The sequence below is a fragment of the Tamandua tetradactyla genome, chromosome 2 (genome assembly GCF_023851605.1).
Source record: "Tamandua tetradactyla isolate mTamTet1 chromosome 2, mTamTet1.pri, whole genome shotgun sequence".
Taxonomy (NCBI): Eukaryota; Metazoa; Chordata; class Mammalia; order Pilosa; family Myrmecophagidae; genus Tamandua; species Tamandua tetradactyla.
The window spans coordinates 97,437,100-97,458,999 of record NC_135328.1 but is presented as its reverse complement, the minus strand read 5'-3'; the positions used below and the strand labels follow the sequence as shown (position 1 = coordinate 97,458,999).

Here is a 21,900-nt window from a genome sequence, read left to right as displayed (position 1 = left end):
CTCACAGACATTATTCCAGGATTTGAGAGGCAGTATTGATGCAGTTGGAATTTGGTGGTGACCAAAGACTGTCCCTAAAGCATTTTAACATTCCTGGTACAATAGGTTTAATGTATTTGATATTTTCTTCAGTGAGAGTAAAGAGTTAAGAAGAAATAAGTTCCATTCTCACAAAAACCTTAAGAAAAAACTGTTTACTCTTTTTTGTAAATTAGTGGGGGTTGGGTGGGTTTGAGGAGTGGGTTAGTGTTTCTCCCCCACCTACTAGAGGGAGAAAAAAAAGAAAGTGAAAGGTCTAGATAAACAATGTCTAGTTATAAGTACTCTAAAAATATGACTGTCTCTGAGCAAATACAAACAAAACCCATCTATAACAGTGAAACTGAACTGCCTGCCACATAATTTGTACAAAGTTCATCTCTCATACTTAAAATCAAACCAAACTGCTTTGTAAATCAGCTTCCATATTTGCACTCTTCATTATCTGGATTTGTTAAAAGGTTTATGAACTTGAAGTCCTGCCCGTAATTTGAAAGCAAGATTGTAGACAGATCTGAACCAAACCAAAAGCAGGGAAATAAAGTCTTTATAAAATACCATTTTATAGTAAGTTTTCTCCTAGGTTGAATAATATACCAATTACTTGTCGTAAGTACCTGTTTTTTTTAATCACAATTTTTTTAAAAAAACATCAGAATAATCCAGAAGTATCTCTGGAGCCCTGCAGTAGATGATGGCATGATGGAGAAGGCGGCCTAATGCCTTGGAAGTCAGAAGGGCTGACTTCTAGCACTGGCAGCAGCATTTTAGGAGAGTCTGAACCTCCATGTCCCAAATGAGTGAGTTGGACTAGATTTTTCTCTTAGGGTCTGTTTCAATAGGATTATTCCATTAAAATAAATGTTCACCAGGTGACCCATCAGATTCACCTGGGGAACTTATTCAACATTCATATTTCCTGCCTCTAACTGCCATTCCACTCCCCTGTAAATACATCTACGTCCTACTTAAGCCAAATGTTGGAATAAATGGGTTTAGGGATAGGTTTCTTAATCTGGGTTTTGTAGCTTCATAAACCCTTTTGTGTTTGGGCTTTTAGGGAAGAAAGAGTCCATAATTTTCATCAGATTCTCAAAAGGGATAAATGACTCTCAGAAAGATAAAAACTTGCAAGCTTCTTAGGATATCTTTTACTGGCCCTGGCAAAGAGTACTGAAATCTTGAAGAAGAGCTTTTTAAAAATTTAAAATATGTTCATTGCCTTAATGAGTCCTTTAGTTGGCACTTACTGGAAACCCTTGCTCCTTTAATCTGATGGTTTACCATTTTAACAGGACTATTGAAATGCAAATGGACTCTGGGAAAAAGATGCACGTTACTCTGACACTTAGAATTAATCCTAAAGTATGCACTTCATTTCAGGCTAACGCATGGAGATCAGTAGTGCTTGAAAGCTGAAATTACTTTGAGTTCATGGTTGCCCATTCATAAGGTAGTTATTGGAAGACAGGTACAACTGTTTATTCTTCCTCTGAGCAGCAAATAATTCATATCTCAGTAAAGTTAATTAAAGTCCACTCTGTCCCCATTTTTGTTCGTGTCAGTTGATAATATATCAAATGTCAACTGCATGCAACCTGTAGCATTAAGAGAGAAAGAGAGAAATACAAAGAAGTGTATGCCTTGAATTTACATCTTGTTGGGAAGCCAAGACATGCACCAGAAATGTGGCAGTATAGGTTAGGCCCCAAATTAAGTGCAGATAGAAAGAGCTCAAGGAATTCAGCTGTAATCTCCAAGGACTTGGGAGGAAATGAGTTTAAGTTGTTGATGGGGCCCTTAGCCACTGGGGGAAGATCAGAGAGCACATCTGCTCAACCTAGCTTTAGTTGATGCAGCCTGCTGCTGTGGGTTGTCCTGGCCAAGGTTTGGGGAGGTTTTGTAATGAAGGGTGGGTGAGATTTGTCATGAGAGAGAAGCTGCTTCTCCATCAACTCTAGCATTTTAACTATAAACCTAATGGAGTACCCATTCTTAGATACATTTATGATAGCTGTCTTATAAGTTCCCCCAAAAGGTCATAATGGAGCTAGAAATGATTTAACTGCAGCTCTGACAATTTTTCTTTCTCCAGTTTAAGTTGACTGTTTATTTTGGTGGTCACATACATTGAGGTATATTATTACATTCACAATGTTGTGTTACTATCACTACCATCCATTACCAAAACCTTTCCATCACCCCAAATAGAAACTGTGTACAATTTAAGCTTTAACTCCCCATTCCCTACCCCACCTTGACCCCTGGTAACCTATATTCTAGGTTTTGATGCTATCAATTTGCTTATTCTAATTATTTCGTATCAGTGAGATCATGCAATATTTATCTTCTTGTGTCTGCTTTATTTCACTCAACATGATGTTTTCAAAGTTCATCCATGTTGTCACATGTATCAGAACTTCTTTCCTTTTTACAGCTTTATAATACTCCTCTGTGTGTGTGTGTGTCTTTTGTCTACCTATTCGGCAGTTGATGAACACTTGCGTTACTACCATCTTTTGACAATTGTGAACAATGCTGTTATGATCATCAGCATGTAAATACCTGTTTGAGTCCCAGCTTTCAGTTCTTTTGGATATACACTTTTGGATATACACTTAGAAGTAGAATTTCTGGGCCCTGTGGTAATTCTATAATTAACTTTCTGAGGAACCAACAAAATGTCTTCCACAATGGCTGCACCATTTACTATTTCCACCAGCAATGAATTTAATGTTCCTATTTCTCTACATCATTTCCAATACTTCTCATTTTCTGAGTTTTTTGTTTGTTGTTGTTTTTTTTAGTTGTAGCCATTCTAATGGGTGTGAAGTGGTTTCTTACTGTGGTTTTGATTTGCATTTCCCTAATAGCTAGTGATGTTGACCATCTTTTCATGTGCTTTTTAGCCATTTGTATGTCCTTGGGAGAAATGGCTATTCAAGTCCTTTGCCCATTTTTAAATTGTTATCTATTTTTTGTTGTTGAATTAATTATAGGATTGCTTTATATAGTCTGGATATTAAGCCCTAATTATTAGATATATAGTTTCCAAATATTTTCTTCCATAGTCCAGGTGGTTGTTTTACTTTCAGGATAAAGTCCTTTGCACAAAATGTTTTAATTTTGATAAGGTCTCATCTATCTGTTTTTTCTTCCATTGCTCCTGCTTTAGATGTGATCTAAGAAACCATTGCCCGAAAAAATGCTTCCCTACATTTTCTTTGAGGAGTTTGATAGTTCTGGCTCTTATATTTAGGTCTTTGACCCATTTTGAGTTGATCTTTGTATATGCTCTTGAGGTAGGGGTCCTCCTTTTGTTTTGCAAACGAAGAACCAGTTTTCCCAACACCATTTGTGGAAGAGACTGTTCTTTCTCAATTGAGTGGTCTTTGCCCCCTTGTCAAAAATCAGTTCCCTATAGATATACAAGTTGATTTCTGAGCTCTCAGTTCAATTCCATTGGTCTGTATTTTGTGCTAGTACCAGGCTGGGTTTTTTGTGTGTGTGTGTGTATTTGTTTTTTAACATATGAATTTTATTACATCTTTAGGTCTCACATCTTGTTATTTTCATTGCTGCACAACTCTTAGATCTTATTCATCAGCCTGGTGAACTGTTCCTCTTTCAGAGACAGATACCATCCCCAAATTTTCTTTTATCCTTGTTTTTTAACTGCTGTGCCTTGCTGAATCAAAACAGCTGAATCTGACATAAGTTCCATGGCACTTTCTTCAAGAATTAACTCATCTTTTGGGGCTGGAGATACTGAACAGGCAACACATGGCCTTATCCAAACCCTGAAGATGTATTTTTCCCCCAAGAAATTTCGGATTTCAACCTGAGACCCCTTGTCCTGAATAACACCATGATGGGGAAGTGAGCAAACGCAGACGTCGTCTTGTAATGGCAACCCAGCTAGCACACCCTTGATCACGTTGTGTATGTGACTACAGATAGCACGAACTGCAGCCAGCACCTTTCTGTTTCCCTGCCATTTGTCAACCCGAAACTGCTGCTTTTTCTTCCCAAGTAGACTGAGTTCTACACTGATATGACTGAAGCCCTCTGCCACATTCCTCTGGGGCCCTTCTCAGTAACTGTGCATCCCTTTAGCATGATGTTGACACATTTTCTGGAATGTCAGCAGCCTAGATGCTGAGAATGGTCTTCATTCTCACAGTGGATGTGGCAAAGAGCTGTTTGGTTTCTTAATGCAATTTTATTGATATATGTTCACACACCATACTTAATATTTTTTAAACAAATTTAAAAGCACGTTGCTATAAACCAAGAGCTAGTACCCGTTCTAGATAAATGTCACAAAGGAAACTAGATAAGGTGATCTCTTTAAAATTCTTCCAGTGCTACTTTTCATCGAATTATTTTCCTTTTAAAATAGTTTGTTTTTAACATTCTTAAAGTCAAGGGCATAATAATATTTTCATTTAAGATTATTTGTTTTTCCTTATAGTTTACTTTAGCTATTATAATAGTCCATATATTAAACACTAAGTGCACTTCAGAATTAGAATTAATGCATGCACACAGGTGCTTTTCTTTTCTCCAGAACTACTGAGATTTCTGTCACTTGCTGTCACTGGCTGTCTTTTAGTCTTCATTAATTTGCTAAGTTGTAAAATGAGGCTTATAGTTTATTGGCGTTTATGGCAGTCATAACTGAGTTAACAGTAGAAGACTTCACAGTTACTTACTCCCATGTTTACTATGTCCCTGTAGGTGCCTGCGGAAACCTTCCTACCTTGTGGGAAAGTGAGTTTGGGGCATCTACGCTAAAGTGCCAGAATTCCCAAGGTGCCTCATGGTTATTCCTGTTGTTCTGTCCTATTAGGCTGGGTAGCATTTACTCTTAGTCATAGACTTAATTTGCCTCGGCTATTAACTAAAGGACCAGTAATTACTAAGTGTTCACATGGATCCAAGTTGATGGGTTGAAACCAGAGAATCGGCTAAACTGTACTTTAAATGAAACCAGATTATCTCTGATAATTGTTCAAGCTAGTGATAGGGGCACAGGTGTTCATTATACTGTTGTCTACTTTTATGTATGTTTAAGGGTTCAATATTACTAATAAAAACCATTAATATGTTTGCAATGAAGCCTCCCCTGGGGAGTTCCTCATCCCCACAGAGCTAGAGAAGGGTCATTGTGCTATTTATAATGGACAGAGAACTGGACACTGAATCAAGAAATGTGGATTACAGTCCAACCCTCTGGCTTTGGGAAAAACTCATTGAATCTCCCTTGCCTTTGGATTTCATAGCTGGAAATGTGAGAGCTAAAACTCAGATGAGTTCTAATGCCTAACTTTGAATATTTTGGCTCACCTCCCCAAAACCCTCCCCCCTGCCTTTTTTGTCACATTGTGTTGTCCCTGTTTTAAACCAATATTTCTGAGAAGGGACCACCTTTGTCCATTTCTCCTGAGGGTGGGTCAGTATGTCAGAAACTCAGATCACTGGGCCCCTGTCCCACACCTGCAGAATGACTTCCTGGCAGCAAGTTCTTGGGGATCTGGAGTTTAAAAAAACATACCCCAGCTGATTCTTATTAAAGATAAAATCTGAAGAAAGCTGTTTTTAAAGTTTGTCATTAGTTCTTTTTCTTTTTATTGCTTAATATATAATCAGTACTTAAACTATCTTTTCAACGCTCAAAACTTCATTTTAAACAAAGATAAAGTTATAATTAAATTGTCACGTTATTGCAAGTATATTTAAACGTTTTATTTGTGTTAGTACCTTATATTTATAAGGCACAGTTGAGGAAATAATAGCGAAACAAAGAAGAATGTAATTCTTTCCCTTAGAAAAACAGTATTAAGCAGTTTTATGGTATGTTCTTCCATACTTTTTTTCACAGGTATACATAAAATTATTGACCAACATAAGTTTATTTTCTCCATATTATTTTAAAACCTGTTTTTAAAACTAACTCATCAATGCATTTTTCTGTGTCAATGCATGTCTGCTACATCAACATTTTAATGGTTACGTAGAATTTCCTCATATAAATCTACCAGAGCTTATTTCACCAGTTCCTTATCAAATGACTGTGATATCAGCCTCCTTTTACTGTTTTACACATGGAAACAAGGAATATACTTCTATATGTTTTTATGCATCCTTAGAATAAATTTTCCAGAAATCAAATAACTGACTCAAATAGTTTTTTATTTCAAGTGATTTTGAACACAGTTTGTCCATAGTCTGTACAGAGAAAAATGGTAAAAATAGGGAAAAATTAAAACCATCATAGATGTAGTTTTGGTTTGGGTCTTCCAGATACTTACATGTGTGTGTGTGTTAATGTATTTTAATAGGATTATACCATACATAGAATTTTATTATCTCCTTTACTCATTTAACAATATATTATGAACATTTTTCCATGTCAGCCACATTAAAAATACCATAATACACTTGTATACATTAATTACATGTTATTTAATCTAATATTCCTGCTTCGATCAATGAATAAATATTAAATACCTAACATTCCAGTACATGTGATGAGATAAAGAATATTTATAATCTAGAAGGGGATCTAGGACATACATTTTGTACTTTGTCTTATAGGTACCATAAGAGACTGTGGAAGATGGACTGTGAGAGTTCAGAGAAAAGAAAGTTAATTTTAGTTAGGGACTAAATTAAGAAGAGGAAGTGATGGGGGTGTTTGGCCATGTGAAAAGGGACAAGTAGGCAAGACATAAAAAGAGAACAAAGATGTGCAGCCAGGCACATGAGAGAACCCCACTTTCTGCCCAGGAAGTCATTTCGTTCACAGGGTATCTTCCCAGTCCTGATAAGGACCACAAGACTAATGGGAAATAAAATTGGAGAGCTAAGTTGGTGCCAGGTGACAGTTTAAAATGTCTGGTTGAGCAGTGTAGCCTGTGTTTCCTGAGTAGTGGGAACTTTTTAAGTCCTGCAGGTTTTGTTTGAGCTGGGGTAACAGGATTAGTGCTGATTGGAAGGACTGACCTGGCAGCCGAGTGTTAAGGGGAATGGTAATGGAGAGGCAGTCAGAATGCTCTTTTAGTGGTCCAGGTGGGGGAGGTAAATATGAACCAAGGCTAGGGTGGTATCAGATCAGAGAGAAGAGAAGAGAGACTATGGAGTGAGGACGACAAGCCTTGGCAGGCCCAGATGTAGTAAAGGGAAAGGTTCAGAGTCACAAGCAGCCTACTGGGTTTGAGCTTGGGTCACTTGGATAGTAGTCCCTAAACCCAGGAGGGAAGCCCTGGAGAAAATGTTACCATCTTTTTTAAATGATTTAGTCCATTTTGGTTGGTCCTAACATCATGCCCTTCTCTTTGGCAGGAAATAATTTGGAATGTATCTGTAAATGTGGAGCTCTACAGCCAGAGGGGCCATTCAGCACCCAGCCATCCCTGCATGAGCAAGAGGTGGGGGCCACAGAGGGACAGTCCATCGGCGGCCAGGACGCCTTCCCCTCTCGGGAGAGTACGCTGTTCCCAGTGAACCTCACGGACGACCAGATTGCTGCTGGCCTCTACGGTAACTTTTCTCACGGCCCTTAGCATCAGGGTCCTAGGACAGCTCTGCCAGCATGCCACTGTAAAGCCAGGTTGCCTTAGAAATTGACCTGAAAGAAAAATAATAAAGTTCTTGAGAAAATAGAACTAGAATATGTTTAAGTGATTATTAAAGAAGGAAAGGTATGGAATCCCCTTAAGAAAACATATCTGATGCTGCTAATTATAAACTATTTTAAACAGCATTGAGCTCTTTCGGCATCTGGCAGGGATATGTTTTTTCCATGAATAGTTATTACAGACAAAAGAAAGAATAATAATTATCCCTGTCTTAGTACTTAAATAGTTTTGAGAATAAGTGAGACGCTACATCACTATATAAACTACAGTAAAGCCTGATAAAAATGCTAGTTGTCGCTGCCTTTGTTATGTCTGGTCCAAAAGTGCTGATGGATTTTTTTCTCATTTCAAGAAAGTTATTAATGAACTTTGGATTATTTTCTTTATATGCACACAAATTTCCAGTGCATTTATGTAAGTGTCTCAAACCTACATGCCAAGATCTACATTTCATATATTTAAGAAAAAAGTAAATGTAACTGAAGAAAGATTACCTATTCATTTAACTTGTGTGGTTATAAGTCATGTTAATTTTTATCATATTGATTCACTTTAACAGTATGTACAAATAATGAAAGTACACTGAAGTCCATCATGAAGAAGAAAGATGGAAACAAAGATTCGAATGGCACAAAAAAGAATCTTCAGTTTGTTGGCATTAATGGAGGGTAAGGAAAAATGGAGGAAATGGGGTTTGTACGTGGTCTGTCTCCATTGCTTCATATCCGCTTAAGTCACATTTCAAGGTACCTAGCCTGGGATGCTGCCACATCTTGGCAATGGAAGATTCCCTCCTCAGAAGGCTGCATTTGGGCTTCTCTTCTCTCCTCTCCCTGCTCTCTTTAAGGATATGTCACTCTTTAAGGATACCTGATGAAACTGAGAAGTTTACATCTCTTCACCTCTGATCTGAAAAACATAGTCTTCAACAAAAGCAGCAGGTTTCCTGCACTGTGCTGGACAGCTTGTACTTACCTCTGTCAGAACTCAGAAGGAAGCAGAAGGTGGGAGCATCACTCCATGGGGCCAATGATAGTCACCCACTACTTCAAAATGGGCAGTTTGCTTAGCTCTCAGGTTCACAAACAAAACTGTAGGGCTTTTCTCCTAAAGAATAACCTAGCCAACCATCAATTCCTTGCTTTCTAAATAGAAGTTTATCTATAGTTTATTCCTTCTCTCCAGTTGGCCCAGGTAAATAGTTAAGCCTGTTTGGCCTCCTTCGGCTGAATCAAAGCAATTAATTAATCAATATATGACCTCTACAAGAAAGCAATAGTGCAAAGTTAGTTGAGATAACATAGTAAAGTGTACCACAAAGGTTAACCTGGTAATGTCTATTTCCTAAATCTTAAAAGTGATATTGGGGTGCACAGGTGGTTCAGTGGTAGAATGCTCACCTTCCATGCAGGAGACCCGGGTTTGATTCCCAGACCATGCACCACTGCACCCCACCACCAAAAATGATATTGGGTGATGTATCCCAGTCAGTTTTGGAGGGCATACACAAGAGGAACCATTGATTACTTATGTGATTTGTTCAGCTTGACACTAGGAGTATTAATGGGGAGAAATAAGAAGAATGGAAAAACAGAAATTAAAAGTGAGCAACTGCAGGCCTGGTTCCCTTAAAGTAAATTTCTTCTTGATTTATACTAAGCTAGAGGAGCTACAATTTTTCACTCACGGTATATGATCCTAATTGCCAGCCTCAGTTGTCTCTTACGTGAGAGCCCATTCAAAACCACAGGCATCTAAGTAAACCTTACTTTGAACTTTTAAAATGCAAGATGTAAAACCTCTTGGTGAAACTTCTGGAGTCAGTCAGCAGCTTTCCCTTCATAGAACTTTCTAACTTTCAGTGGGTCTTTATGGGCACACCTTGCATCTCCTGAAATCCCAATTGCCACCTAGGTATGAAACAACTTCAAGTGATGAGTCCAGCTCAGATGAAAGCTCTTCTTCCGAGTCAGATGATGAATGTGATGTCATTGAGTATCCTCCTGAAGAAGAGGAAGAGGAGGACAAAGAACCCCGGGGAATGGCGCAAGGGCACCATGCAGTTAATATTGAAGGTTTCAAGTCCACCAGGGTGGAAGATGAAATACAGGTTCAAGAATGTGAACCTGAGAAGGTGGAAATCAGAGAGAGGTGTGGTACATTCTCCTTCCCTCCCCTGACCCCTCCCACATTTAATGTGCTTTGGCAATAGAGTTGGCCAATTAGCAAATTTTGCAGTTATACCTGTTTAGTGACTACAAATGAAAGCTAAACTTGATCTGTTCCTGAAAGTTATTGCACATCTTGTCATAATTCTAGTAAATGTAAGTGCAGAGTGTGACAACTCCTAGATCTCTTAAGGTAGCAAAGAGAATGACTTGTTATCTGGTCACCTTTGTTATGTGAAACTTTTAACTACTTGCTATTTAATTCTCTATGTAGAATCACCATCCACAGGAGTGTTATGCAGCACTAAAGTTTCCATTGTTTGAACCCACCACCTTTTATTTAAAAACATACCAGAATTTTTCATGTATTATTCTGAATGTCACAATAAGAAACAGAGGCCATACAGTGTAGAGTCAGGCAAACTTAGTTCTGAATCTAGGTCATTACTCCTTTTGATTGTGGTTTGTTGTTGCTTTGCTCTCCCCCCTCTTTTCCCCCATATATTCTGGGAAACTTTAAATTAAAAATTGACATTTTTAAATACACAGTAAAAAATAAAATGTTTAACATATAAAAAAAATTAGAATTGTGTAGTAAAGAGTACCCATTTTTTAAAGCATCACATTTTATCTTATATCATTTATCTTCATGTATGTGTTAGCACTGTTATTACAGTGTCATTGCATGCATGAGAAACATGTTTTTTTGTCCTTTATCTTATTGTAAAAATCTATATCTGTCACTTGTCTGTATTTTTTTCGCTCATTAAGTGATGGGAGCCCTTCAATAATGGATTTGGGAATATTATAAATAACAGCTGGCATAAAATAGCAAATAAAAATCCCTGAAACGTGCCTAAAAATGTAGTAAATTTCACAGTCTAATAGCAAATATGGATTTGAATTTTATAAAACAGGAGAGAGTAGACTAGAGCAAATGGAAGCTTCAGTATGGTTTTTTACTGAGGACTACAAACAGAACTTTTCAGAAAACTACCTCTGTTTTGTTAAATAAAAGTTTAACTGCATTAACACATGGTAAGTGTTTTTCATTTGTATTTGCAGTCATCTTCAAATGGTTCCACATCTTGTCATACGATTTTTTAACAGCTTTATTGAGATATAATTTACAGGCCATATGTCATTTGATTTTTAAGATTAACTTTTCACGTGGGTTGAACCCTTTTTATAATACCAAATGTAAGTTCAGATATATGGTTTTACTGGTGGGAATATTGGGTATATAGTAATTCAGACCTCAGCAAGCTCGTAAGAGTAAAACTCTTTTTTAAGGACTCAGACAAAAAGTAGGAAAAATCTCCAAATGTTACTCCATTTTCTTGTAAACACCAAAACTGGTGAAGCTGAAAACTGCTCTCATCTAAAGACTTTGTTCTCTGGCTGGAAAAATTAGCTCTGTATGATAACATCAGTCCTCAAACTCCTAAACTACCTCCAGCCAAGCACTTTATACCACCAAGTCCTGCTTAGGTTGGCTTGGAGCATGCTATCTTTTAAACAGCTTTAGAGTTTGATATAAAAACAACTTTCTTTTTGAGGCCAATGATGAGCTGTCTTTCTCCCCACCTCCCATAGGTATGAATTAAGTGAAAAGATGCTGTCCGCATGCAACTTACTGAAAAATAATTTAAGTGACCCCAAAGCTTTGACCGGCAAAGATATGGTGAGTCTAATGTACAGTCTCCCCAGTCTGTAGAGACTGTCTGATTGGGCACAATTATCAAGGCAGCTGTCATCTGCCCCGAACTGTTGTTGCTTAGATGCTTTTCCCCTGAACCATTTCAAGCGTGAGTGGACACAGTAAGCCTTGTGTTGCCTAGTTCGCTGGACCACACAGCAGTCGTTTTCCTGAGACACAGCCTCGATATCCCTTACCCAGCACCTGTACTTCTTCTTGGAGGTGGAAGCATCTGTGAGGCATATACTTGCAAACGGAGAGTTAATTGTAGTCGATCATTTTTTTTCTACATTTCTGCTGCTGTTTTCAGAATCTTGTGGTGCAGAAAGCAGAATCCCATATTTTAAATAAAATTTTTATGTGGGCATATATTTTCAAAAGAAACCTATCTGGGTTGAGGTCAGGATTCCTTTCAATTATGAAACTGCGTATTATGTTCTGATGTGGAATGTAGGCCACCACTATTTTTAAACATAAAAATAACTGCACGTGTCATTTTCTCACAGTTTGAGAGATTCAGAAGCAAATAAAAAAGTTGATGGTTGCCTTAGTGATCCTGAATGGTACAATATATGGACAGGTTAATATTTCTGTGACTGGGTGGATCTGATGCCATTGCCAGTTACATCATTCTCTCGTGAATTCCTGAAGTTTTGACGTGCACTTTTTTTCTTAGGCTATACTAACTCTCCAGTTGACAGTCCGTCTTCAGAGCTCTGAGAAAATGTAGTTCCTCATGTTAATTTAGATTGTTTAGATGTTTTTTGATATTTAAAATAAAATTTAAAAATTAAAGAAAAAGTATTGTGCTACAAAAAGTAGTGAACTTGTGAGTGATGACTGTGCTGTGCTATATAATATCAGAATAACCAGTTATTCATCAATAATAAATAGGGTTAGGATACCCAGAGGACATAAATTCCCCTCCTTTAGTGATGACGTCAAAGAAAGAGACATCTGAAGGAGTAGAAGGAAAGAAAAAATTAAATTTATTCTTTCCTGGCCAAGATCCTTTTCATTGAATGACCCAAAATGTGAAATAGGTAATGAGAAGGTAAAGAGATGGAAGCACTGCAGTCCAAACCTCACCTTTTCTATAGAAAGAGGAATTCTTGGGTTCTGGTGCTTTTGACATAGGCTTTCTATCTTTCTTTGGTATTTTTAATGGTAACACGGTACAATTGAAAGAAGGCCCATGGAGAAACATTGCCAGCACTGGTGTAGTACAATCTAGGTGAAACTTGGAGGTGGCCCAAGTTTAACTTGATTCATCCATCAGACAAGTGCCATTGTTCATGTTTCCACCCTCTAAGGGAAGCCAGAATGGAGCTGATGGTCCTAGTGAGAAGTGTAATTTGTTCCAGTTCTGCTTTATAATTTGGGATTGGGGTGGGAACTGGCTTGCCTTGCAGAACTATAGTCTCCCAGCCTCATTCTTTGTAAGAGTTGAAAGAGATGAGGTTGTTCTGAATAGGAAGGAAGTAGAATAATTAAGTGTGGGTTAATTTCTCCTGCCCTGACTTTATGAAAATCATCTGCAAGGCTAGCAGAACTCAATAGGTCAGTACTGAGAGCCTGTCCTGTTTTATACATACAGCTTCATTTATCCCCGTCACAGAACTTATGAAGAAAAGGTATTTTTTATTGTCCCCATTTTACAAACAAGAAACTGAGATACAGAAGAAGTCACTTCCGTGGGTTGTACAACCCATAAGTAGCAGAACCAGGATTTGTAACAGGCGAGTCTGGCTGCACGGTGCTGCAGCTTTCGCACGGTGCTGTGTGCCCTCTTTTGTGCGAGATAGACGATGCATGCGGTTTAAACTGGGGAGGGTTGTCGCAGGTCGAAGGTGCAGGCTTTTCCTAGGACTCTAGGCTTTGTCTGTTGTTCCTGAGAGCAAAGTTCAGTTGCATACACTTTGACTATAAAAGGCCTGATTTCTTGAGCCTTCAGCAAGGTCTCAGAAAAGCCTGTCAAGAATCACTAAGGGCCATTCGGTGTTTTTGGCAGAGGTTCTGTCTGAACACCCTGCAGCACGAGTGGTTCCGGGTGTCCAGTCAGAAGTCGGCGGTGCCGGCCATGGTGGGGGACTACATCGCCGCCTTCGCCGCTGTGTCCCCGGATGTGCTGCGCTACGTCATCAACATGGCGGACGGCAACGGCAACACGGCCCTGCACTACAGCGTGTCCCACTCCAACTTCGAGATCGTGAAGCTGCTCTTGGACGCCGGTACGTTGGCCGCCCCAGGCTCCTCTAGCAGCGCTCCCATGGCGCCCGGCCGTGTGAGAAGCTGGTCGATCCACCACGTGAATTCTGTGACTCTCTTAAAATCCTTTCCATTGCTTTTTCACGTGATATGGCAAGAATTTAGCTCCGAGTTTTTCACGGGAAGCTTGTTTGAGCAGAACTTTGGGGACAGAATCCAGGTCTGTTTTGAAATGAGGTTGCGAGGATTTTCTCATTGCAGTCCAGCTGCATCCAGGTAAGGTGTGTCCCTGGTAATAGGCATGACCCAGGAGCCTGCCTGGGCTGAGTCACACGGCCTTGGCTGGGGAGCCTCAGGAGGCCGAGTGCTGCGAGGACGGCCAGGGTCAGAGGAGCATGTTGGGCCATCTTCTTCATTCTTGCTCCATATCTGCCGTCCAACTATCCTGCAAGGGGTGGGCCGCTTCAAAATGCGGTCAAGCAAAGCCACTGTAACAGGCTGTGTTAGAACTCTCACCATTCCCTCCAAGAAATCCCTGTTATTGGGGAATCAGCATAGAGAAAAAAAGTGTTACTGTATCTGACCATAGTAGGGAGAATGGTAGAAATTCTTGTTCATAAATGGATGTTGCCATCCCAGACTATAGCTGGTCAGTGTATTAAGTGGTGCATAGAAGGGTCCCCTTGAGAAATAGTGAGCTTTCAACTTTTTGTTCAAACGGAGCAGCCCAATGGTATAATTAGTCCCCAAATCACCTGTATTATTTTATATATATTTCTACAGTAGGTTTGTGAATGATCCATAGTTCATAGTACCTCAGTCTAATTAACGAGGACACAGCATGAACATCTTATTTAGAATAAGCAATAAATTATTCAATTTTCCGATACTGCCTTCTGACCGAACTCTAATTTTTTTCTACTGTTTTAGGGGTGTTGCATTAATGCAGAGAAGAGACCCAAGCAGATATTTTTTCTCTGTGAAGTTCACTACTTACCTAGTCTAGGGTAATGGGTAAATGATTTCCAGTTTAAAGAAAGGAATTTCAAGCCTCCTTCCTTTCAGAACTTATGGACTATAAACAGAGTTAGCAATAATGTTTGCCCAAGTTATTGTTTAAACAGAGACGTGGATCATATCCAGGAATATTGAAAGCAAGATAGGTTTATATCCTGAACATAACAATTTAATCTACCCTAGGAAAATTAGAACTATTTTAATTCCATTGTTAATGGTTTTAGTTGCTCACTCTTCTGTATTTACTTAAATTTTTCCTGCTCACGATTTAAACATCAAGATTCTGGCTCCATTAAAATATATTTGTGAATCAAGGATGCTGCAGCATCCATGAAGAAATAATGTCACAGTTAAGTGCAGTGCCTCAAAGAACATGCCTGCTTACCCTCTTCGCTGCACAACTTTTTCTTTCTTTTTTTGCTTTTCTGTATGAAACATTTCAGTTTTTTTATAACTGCCATTATGCTCCACAAATGCAATTTGTGTATCCCAAGAAAATTTTTCCATTGCCTTCACTTTCACTCCTTTATGATGGAAACATTCTTAACATTTTAACTTGATGTCTGTTCACACATAAAAAGTTCTTTCCTGCACACTCTGTTCCTTTCATTTAACTAGAAAGTGCTAAAGGAATTTTTTAAATGCCTAGAGGACAATTTATCCCCTGAAGACTTTACAAGTTATAGGAATAGAAAAGGTCTGGCTTATTGGATTTGTTACTTTCAGACAGTTTCTTAGAGATCTGATTGCAGTAGCTCTCAGACCACATATCCTAGAGCTAGATGTTATGTAACTGGAATTCTGCTTCTGAGGACCCCGCACAACTGAAAGTAGCAAATGCAGGCTCTCCAAATGAGTAGTGGCTGTATCAGTAGCCACCGCCATATTTGGTACTCTACACACCACCTTTACAAATCCTGCCTTCATTTGTAATTCTCACGGCCTTCCTCACTCTAACACAGTGTTTCCAAACAAAGCTTAATGCCTGGATCCCACATTATTGTTTGTTCTTCAAAGCTACCATTACAACTTTACATACCTCCAAGCTCTTGTAGTTCAACCACCAGTTGTAAACAAGACATAGTATAGAAGTTTGCTGTCCCTTCTGTTGCTTCAGGCCTCATGAAATAGAAAATTTGTTTTTGTTTTGGTGTAAACACATCTCTCACATCTCCTTCAGGATCACTTTCAGTCATGGACCCCCTGATTCCATTTCACTGGGCTTTTCCAAATACCATATCTTCCATTCATGGATCCCACTGCTGCTGTTAGGAGATTGCTTCTTCTTAAGGAGATTTATTTCTTTGCAGATGTATGTAATGTAGATCACCAGAACAAAGCAGGATATACCCCCATCATGCTCGCAGCCCTTGCTGCCGTGGAGGCTGAGAAGGACATGAGGGTTGTAGAAGAACTCTTCGGCTGTGGGGATGTGAATGCCAAGGCCAGTCAGGTCAGTGGGCTTATTTCCAGGGCTTCCTGAAGCATCTCTGTCAGATGTGCGACAGACAGGCCTGCTGTGAGCACTCAGACAGAGCAGCCACTGGCTCACTGGCATGCCCGGAGTCCATGTGGTTCTCTGGTGGTACTTGATGACCAAACACATTGATGAAATATTTGCTCAAATTTCGAACTGCAAACTTCTCCATCTTTTGCCCTGAATTTTCTGTTTGTGGTTTGTATGTAAATTCTGCAAGTTGTGTGTTAGTGACTGGGGCTGCCCGTGCACATGTGACTGTTGCTTCTTGAGCAACTCTGTATGGTTATGCCTTCATGCCAGGCACTGAGTATCCCTCGTTCAGATGTGCTTATAGTGTGAATTTTAAACGTCGTCTAAACTTTGCAGCTCCTTATTGTAGTAAGACAGGTCCTCCCAGCTAAAGGAACAGATCCTTTCCTTATGATCGTCCTTAGCTCGTAGCATACCAGAAACTTGTTTCTCCATGCCTTTCACTACCCCATCCTAAGTAATTTCACATCCATTTTTCTTCCTCTTTTGTCACTCTCTCCTCACCCCCATCCCTTCTCCCCAGCACAGCCCCATTAAGCTCATAGCCCCTGCCAGGCCTCCATATGTACTGCTGACTTCTACTCCTGTTCTTCCCATAGGCTGGACAGACAGCCCTCATGCTGGCAGTCAGTCATGGGCGAATAGACATGGTGAAGGGCCTGCTGGCCTGTGGGGCTGATGTCAACATCCAGGACGACGAGGGTTCCACAGCCTTGATGTGTGCCAGCGAACATGGGCATGTGGAGATCGTCAAACTGCTGCTGGCCCAGCCAGGCTGCAATGGCCACCTGGAGGACAATGTAAGCTGAGTCCATTGGGCCCCCATGCCAGCAGGCTGGAGGGACATGGGAGGGAGCTCTGAGTTCTGTTTGGCAAGAGGAAAGGGGAAATCCTCCTTCATTCTCTGCATGAATTTGTGTTACCTTCCAGCCACTCCCTTCACTGCCCAAGTTGGCAGAATTTACTGCATGCAAACTAATAGGTTAACTAAAACCCAAAGATGGAAATATAAATAGGCCTTTACCCAGAATTTCAGTGAAGAAAGTGATTTAATGACCACATACAAGAACCAGAATACTAAAAGTAAATAAAGAATCAAAATACAGAATCAGATGCAGTAGAGGCAACTTCTGATAATCCACTAAGAAGAGAGGACCAGGTCCCCAGTTCCATTTGGTTATCTGAATTGTTGGTCACTAGAAGCTGAGGTTATAGATGCCGAAACCAGTTACTATCACAGTTTTAAACACTTTGCTGCTCAAAGGGAAAGAAGGAAAGTGATCTACTATGACCCATCAAAGTGAATGATTTATGTAGTATTTGTGAATTAAAGTGAATAAGTTAGGAAATCCAGGATATCTTTGCTTCTTTAAGCACATTTTCCCACTTCTGGTCAGTCTGTTCTCTTCATCACTCTAATTTCCTCCCCCAATTCCCAAGCTACCCCCATTCCCACATAACCCCTTTGGGAAACATAAGGAAAAGTGATACTTCTGAATGTCTCCATGCAGAGGTAAGGCATGCATAGGCCAGAAGGGCAGAGAACTAGCATTTGGGTTGTGAAACAGTTTGAAGGTCATGTAGGTGGGCTCAGTTGGTTCTGGTTTTGAAGGTTCACCTTTATGGCACATGGTTTTGGGTCATGGCACCTGTCAGTTCAAACACCTAAAAAAATTAGAGGGAAAATATTCTCCTTCGTACTAAACTGCAGATACCTTTAGGCCCAGGCTGGCAGGAAGAGCAAATCAGTGCTTTACTGGCATGAGAGACCGACCAGCTTCCGCAGTTCCAGCTTCCGAGGTTTGGAACACATGAGCTGCAGTTGTGCCAACTTCCCTTCACTCCCCCTTGAGGGGGGAGAGAGTTTTCAGCTCTGCCTTTCCCCGGAGCAGTTTGTTAGATGTGTTTTGTCTTTTGGTTGCTCAATTTTTCTTCTGCTCTCTCTTAGTAAGGATTAAATTATAGATACAATAATAAGAGACCATACAGCCACAGTGACTTCCAGAAATCCTAGCCACCTTGGCTAATTGTCTACTTCCTAGTCATAGGATATCCAGCTGACCTCCAGAAGAAAAGCAGTTCCCAGAACTCAAAGAGTGGGAGGAGAGGATCATGAGCTTCAAACCACATGGAGATTGTTTCCTGCTGCTGACAGGGAGTCCTTATTTCAAGACTGGAGAGAAAATAAATTGCTTTGTTTTTACCTTGATGCTTCAGCAAAATCCCTCCAATTTAATAGCAATCAAGCATTTAACTGAAGATACTTATTTCCCATATTCAGTGTTTCCCCCTCTTTATTGCCATAAAATATATGTATCAAGCCACCAAGATTCATTATCACACATTACTTGTTAGAATTAAACAAGAGAGGTGGTTAAGGCTTTAAAATCATAGTCCCCCAGAGGAAAGGTAAGAAATCTTTGGTAATTGCAGGGCCTAAGAACACATATCATACAACTAATAGAAGCACCTGACATATATAAAGTGCTGAATCAGTGTGAGCCATTATTATCGTTACTATATGTGACAGGACCACACAGGTCTAAATTTAAAAATAAAGTATCTCTTACTAGCAGAACACATGTACACACACACACATTTTAGTACTTTCATTGGATCATAGTTCTACCTGTCTTCTCCCTCTGATGGTGACCATGAATGCTACTGTTTAGCATGGTTGAGGCCAGTCCCCTGCTTGTCCTTGTCCTGAAGCTCCAACATCCTCACCTGGAGGGTTTTATTCTGTGCAAAATTATCCAAATGGCTAACAGACAGATGGTTGAATAATAGTTCTTCATCGTTGACCTGCATTTTTTGAGCAGCCACTGTGTACAGACCTCTGTTCAAAACACTGTGAGGCAAAGACAAAAGGAATGGGATGCTTCTCCTCTTGACTTTCATGGGGGTGGGGGTTTATCCTTTCATCTTTACATTCTCAGTGCTTAACCCACAGAGGTCCAAAAAAGTTTCCCAGACTGCTGAACAGATGGCTACGTGGACCTCTGGGGAGCTCATCGACTACTAGATAGAATTTTTCCTTTGTAGTTTGTTTTTGTTTTACATTTTGGCCATTTGTAAGTTTTAGAAACCCACTGTTGCTTTTTCTTGTCCTCTCATCTTCAGGATGGCAGCACTGCTCTCTCGATAGCCCTGGAAGCTGGACACAAGGACATCGCCGTCCTTCTGTATGCTCATGTCAACTTTGCCAAAGCCCAGTCTCCGGTCAGTGTCGTGCATTTGGCGTTTGCAAGTAGGCTGAAATCTGGCCAGCTGTTGGGCCCCTTTCCTCAAAACTGACAGGAGATGCAGGCTTTAGGATGATTCTGAAAATGGAACTTTTGGTCTAGAACTTAAGAATTAATCATTTTTGCTGCACCCAGCAGGCCAGGAGCACAGATGCTTAGCACAGCAGAGGCCAGGTGTCCTTGCTTGTGTTTAGGAAACAAGCTCCAACACCCTTGCATGGAGGTTTTTATTCTGTGCAAGATTATTCAAAGGCATGTCCTGAGCCCGTGAATACATGTTGCCATATTTCTGGCATTTTTCCTAAAGCAGATAGTCAGCATTCTGTAGCTCCAGGGTTCACTCTTCCCTGTGCAGTTGACTTCCCAGGGCAGCAGGGTGTGACCTTCTGACTCCCAAGCTGCTTGTGGACCAAGTCCTACATCCACAGTCCCTGCCTGCTCCTGGTTCTAGTTCATGGTAGTAGTCAGCTGTGGTGGATGGAGTTCCCATGCGACAGAGGTTATATCTGCTATAGGACACTTATTAACCTCCAATTTTTTTCCTTTCCTGATCTCTAGAGTACTCCTAGGCTTGGAAGGAAGACATCTCCTGGTCCCACCCACCGAGGTTCTTTTGATTGATTAGGTGCAAACAGCCCTCCATTTACATGCCACCAGTAAGCTGCTATTGTTCCTATCCTGGTGACCATACTGAATGTATAAGTATAATGTATTGAACTCACCAGCAAGCAGAACAATTAGAGCTGAGGGCTAAAGGCAGAAGCTGTCACGGTGGAAGTGGGGCCAGCAGGAGATTGCTGACACGGCACACGCCCCCTCCTTTCTGACCATCTTCCATCTGTGTGGGACAAACTTGAACCCCAGCCTCTGTTGCTGTTGAGTCTCTGCTCCGTTATGTACAGTTGTAGGAAATTGTAACCTGACCTCAACGGACAGCGTCTATTTCTTCTCTTCACCTCCCACCACCGCTGGCAAGTGTCCCTTCTCACTGGCATCTGTTTTTTTTTAATTTTCCACAAATAATTAAATTTACTAAATGTGGAGTCATTGGAAAACTTTAAAAATTCCATTCCAGGATGGTTTGGTTGATTTTTCTTTTTTATTTTAAAGTAAGGAAGTTGAGATGACTTTGATCGTTAGCATCTTGGGTCCTGGCTGGTAGGTTTCTGTTTTGTTTTAACAAACAAAAGGATGGCGGAACTCTTACAAAGTAGAAAACTTACAAAAGGAAATGTCTTCAGTTGGTTTTATCTAGGTGGATGTATTATATGGCTTTTTATATAAAAGATATCTATATAAAATTGACACAGTGTTCTCAACTTTTATATTCCATAGTAATTAAAGACATGAAGAACTATGTATAACAGTTCCCTATTTTATTAACAATTGCACAAACCTGTCTGTACCTAATGATGATAAAGGTTGTATTGTGTTAGAGGAACTGGCTCTGTATTTGCCTCTAGAGAAAGACATTGTAGTTCTCTGTGTATTTATAGATTCCTTCATACTGTGTCATATTTACTTCGGTCCTATATGTATTTAAATGTTTGAAGTGCCTTAGACTCTTGCCATATTTTCAAAATAAAATTTCATTAAGTTCCTGTCCTTGTCCCCTGCTTCATCTCTGACAGCTGTCTGCCCGCTAGCTTGACTTAACAGCAGTGGCAGCCAAGGCTGACAGATGGAGTGAGCCGGCCAGTGCGTGGGCACTCGGGCCGAGGCTCCTGGGGCAGGGGCTGTCTTCTAGGGGCACTGTCCCCTCACCACAGCCCTGCTCCTTACCCAGGCTGCATGGCAGGAGGCTGAAATTTAAGACGTTCTTAGGCAGGCAGACGAGTAACCTCCAAAGAGAACCTCTGTATTTACTTTTCTCAGATGCAGAAGCATGAGTCCTTGATTCTAATTATGAGTACGACTGCTGGGTGAATGGTTGAAACCTGGAATGATGAGAAAGGAGATATGAAACTGGGACGACCCTTTATTTCAGTGTGTTGTGTGCTGAACAGCCCCTGTTTTCAAGTCTGTTTTGAAAAGTAAAGGGAATCAAAGTAGCTCATTAAAATGAAGCACAACAGCCAAAATGTAGACTAGGTGTTTGGGCACAGTTGCTGGGGGTGAATTTTAACCATGGCCAACAGTAAGCTGTGCCCTAAAGCTTAGGTCACAAGGTTTTTCCTTAAATATCTCTCTCTCTTTCTCCCTCCATTCGTGTTCCTTCCTTTCCTACATTATTGAGTTCAGTAGAAAGACCAGAGAATAGATTTTTCCGACATGTGTATCATTATAAGCTCATACCTGAAAGCCTGTTTTGTAGGCTCAGAGATCTGCATCTTTTAGAAAAGAACTTGGAGGAACTGTGAAAAACAGTCTT

General features: G+C 40.2%; 1 protein-coding gene across 12 annotated transcripts in view; it reads left to right on the top strand.

The window, feature by feature from the left end:
* KANK1 (KN motif and ankyrin repeat domains 1) overlaps positions 1 to 21,130 on the top strand; it is a 227,983-nt gene extending 206,853 nt beyond the window's left edge. For 8 of the 12 annotated variants that reach the window (XM_077148324.1, XM_077148327.1, XM_077148323.1 and 5 more), the window contains 10 exons: positions 4,780 to 4,854; positions 7,387 to 7,584; positions 8,242 to 8,350; positions 9,597 to 9,833; positions 11,447 to 11,534; positions 13,561 to 13,780; positions 16,085 to 16,227; positions 16,884 to 17,084; positions 19,408 to 19,506; positions 20,088 to 21,130. In XM_077148324.1, the coding sequence (XP_077004439.1) occupies positions 4,780 to 4,854; positions 7,387 to 7,584; positions 8,242 to 8,350; positions 9,597 to 9,833; positions 11,447 to 11,534; positions 13,561 to 13,780; positions 16,085 to 16,227; positions 16,884 to 17,084; positions 19,408 to 19,506; positions 20,088 to 20,150 (1,433 nt within the window). In that variant the 3' untranslated portion in view covers positions 20,151 to 21,130. The remainder of the gene's footprint in view (positions 1 to 4,779; positions 4,855 to 7,386; positions 7,585 to 8,241; positions 8,351 to 9,596; positions 9,834 to 11,446; positions 11,535 to 13,560; positions 13,781 to 16,084; positions 16,228 to 16,883; positions 17,085 to 19,407; positions 19,507 to 20,087) is intronic. The other 4 variants (XM_077148331.1, XM_077148330.1, XM_077148332.1 and 1 more) reach the window with 3 other exon arrangements.
* Positions 21,131 to 21,900: the final 770 nt, after the last annotated feature.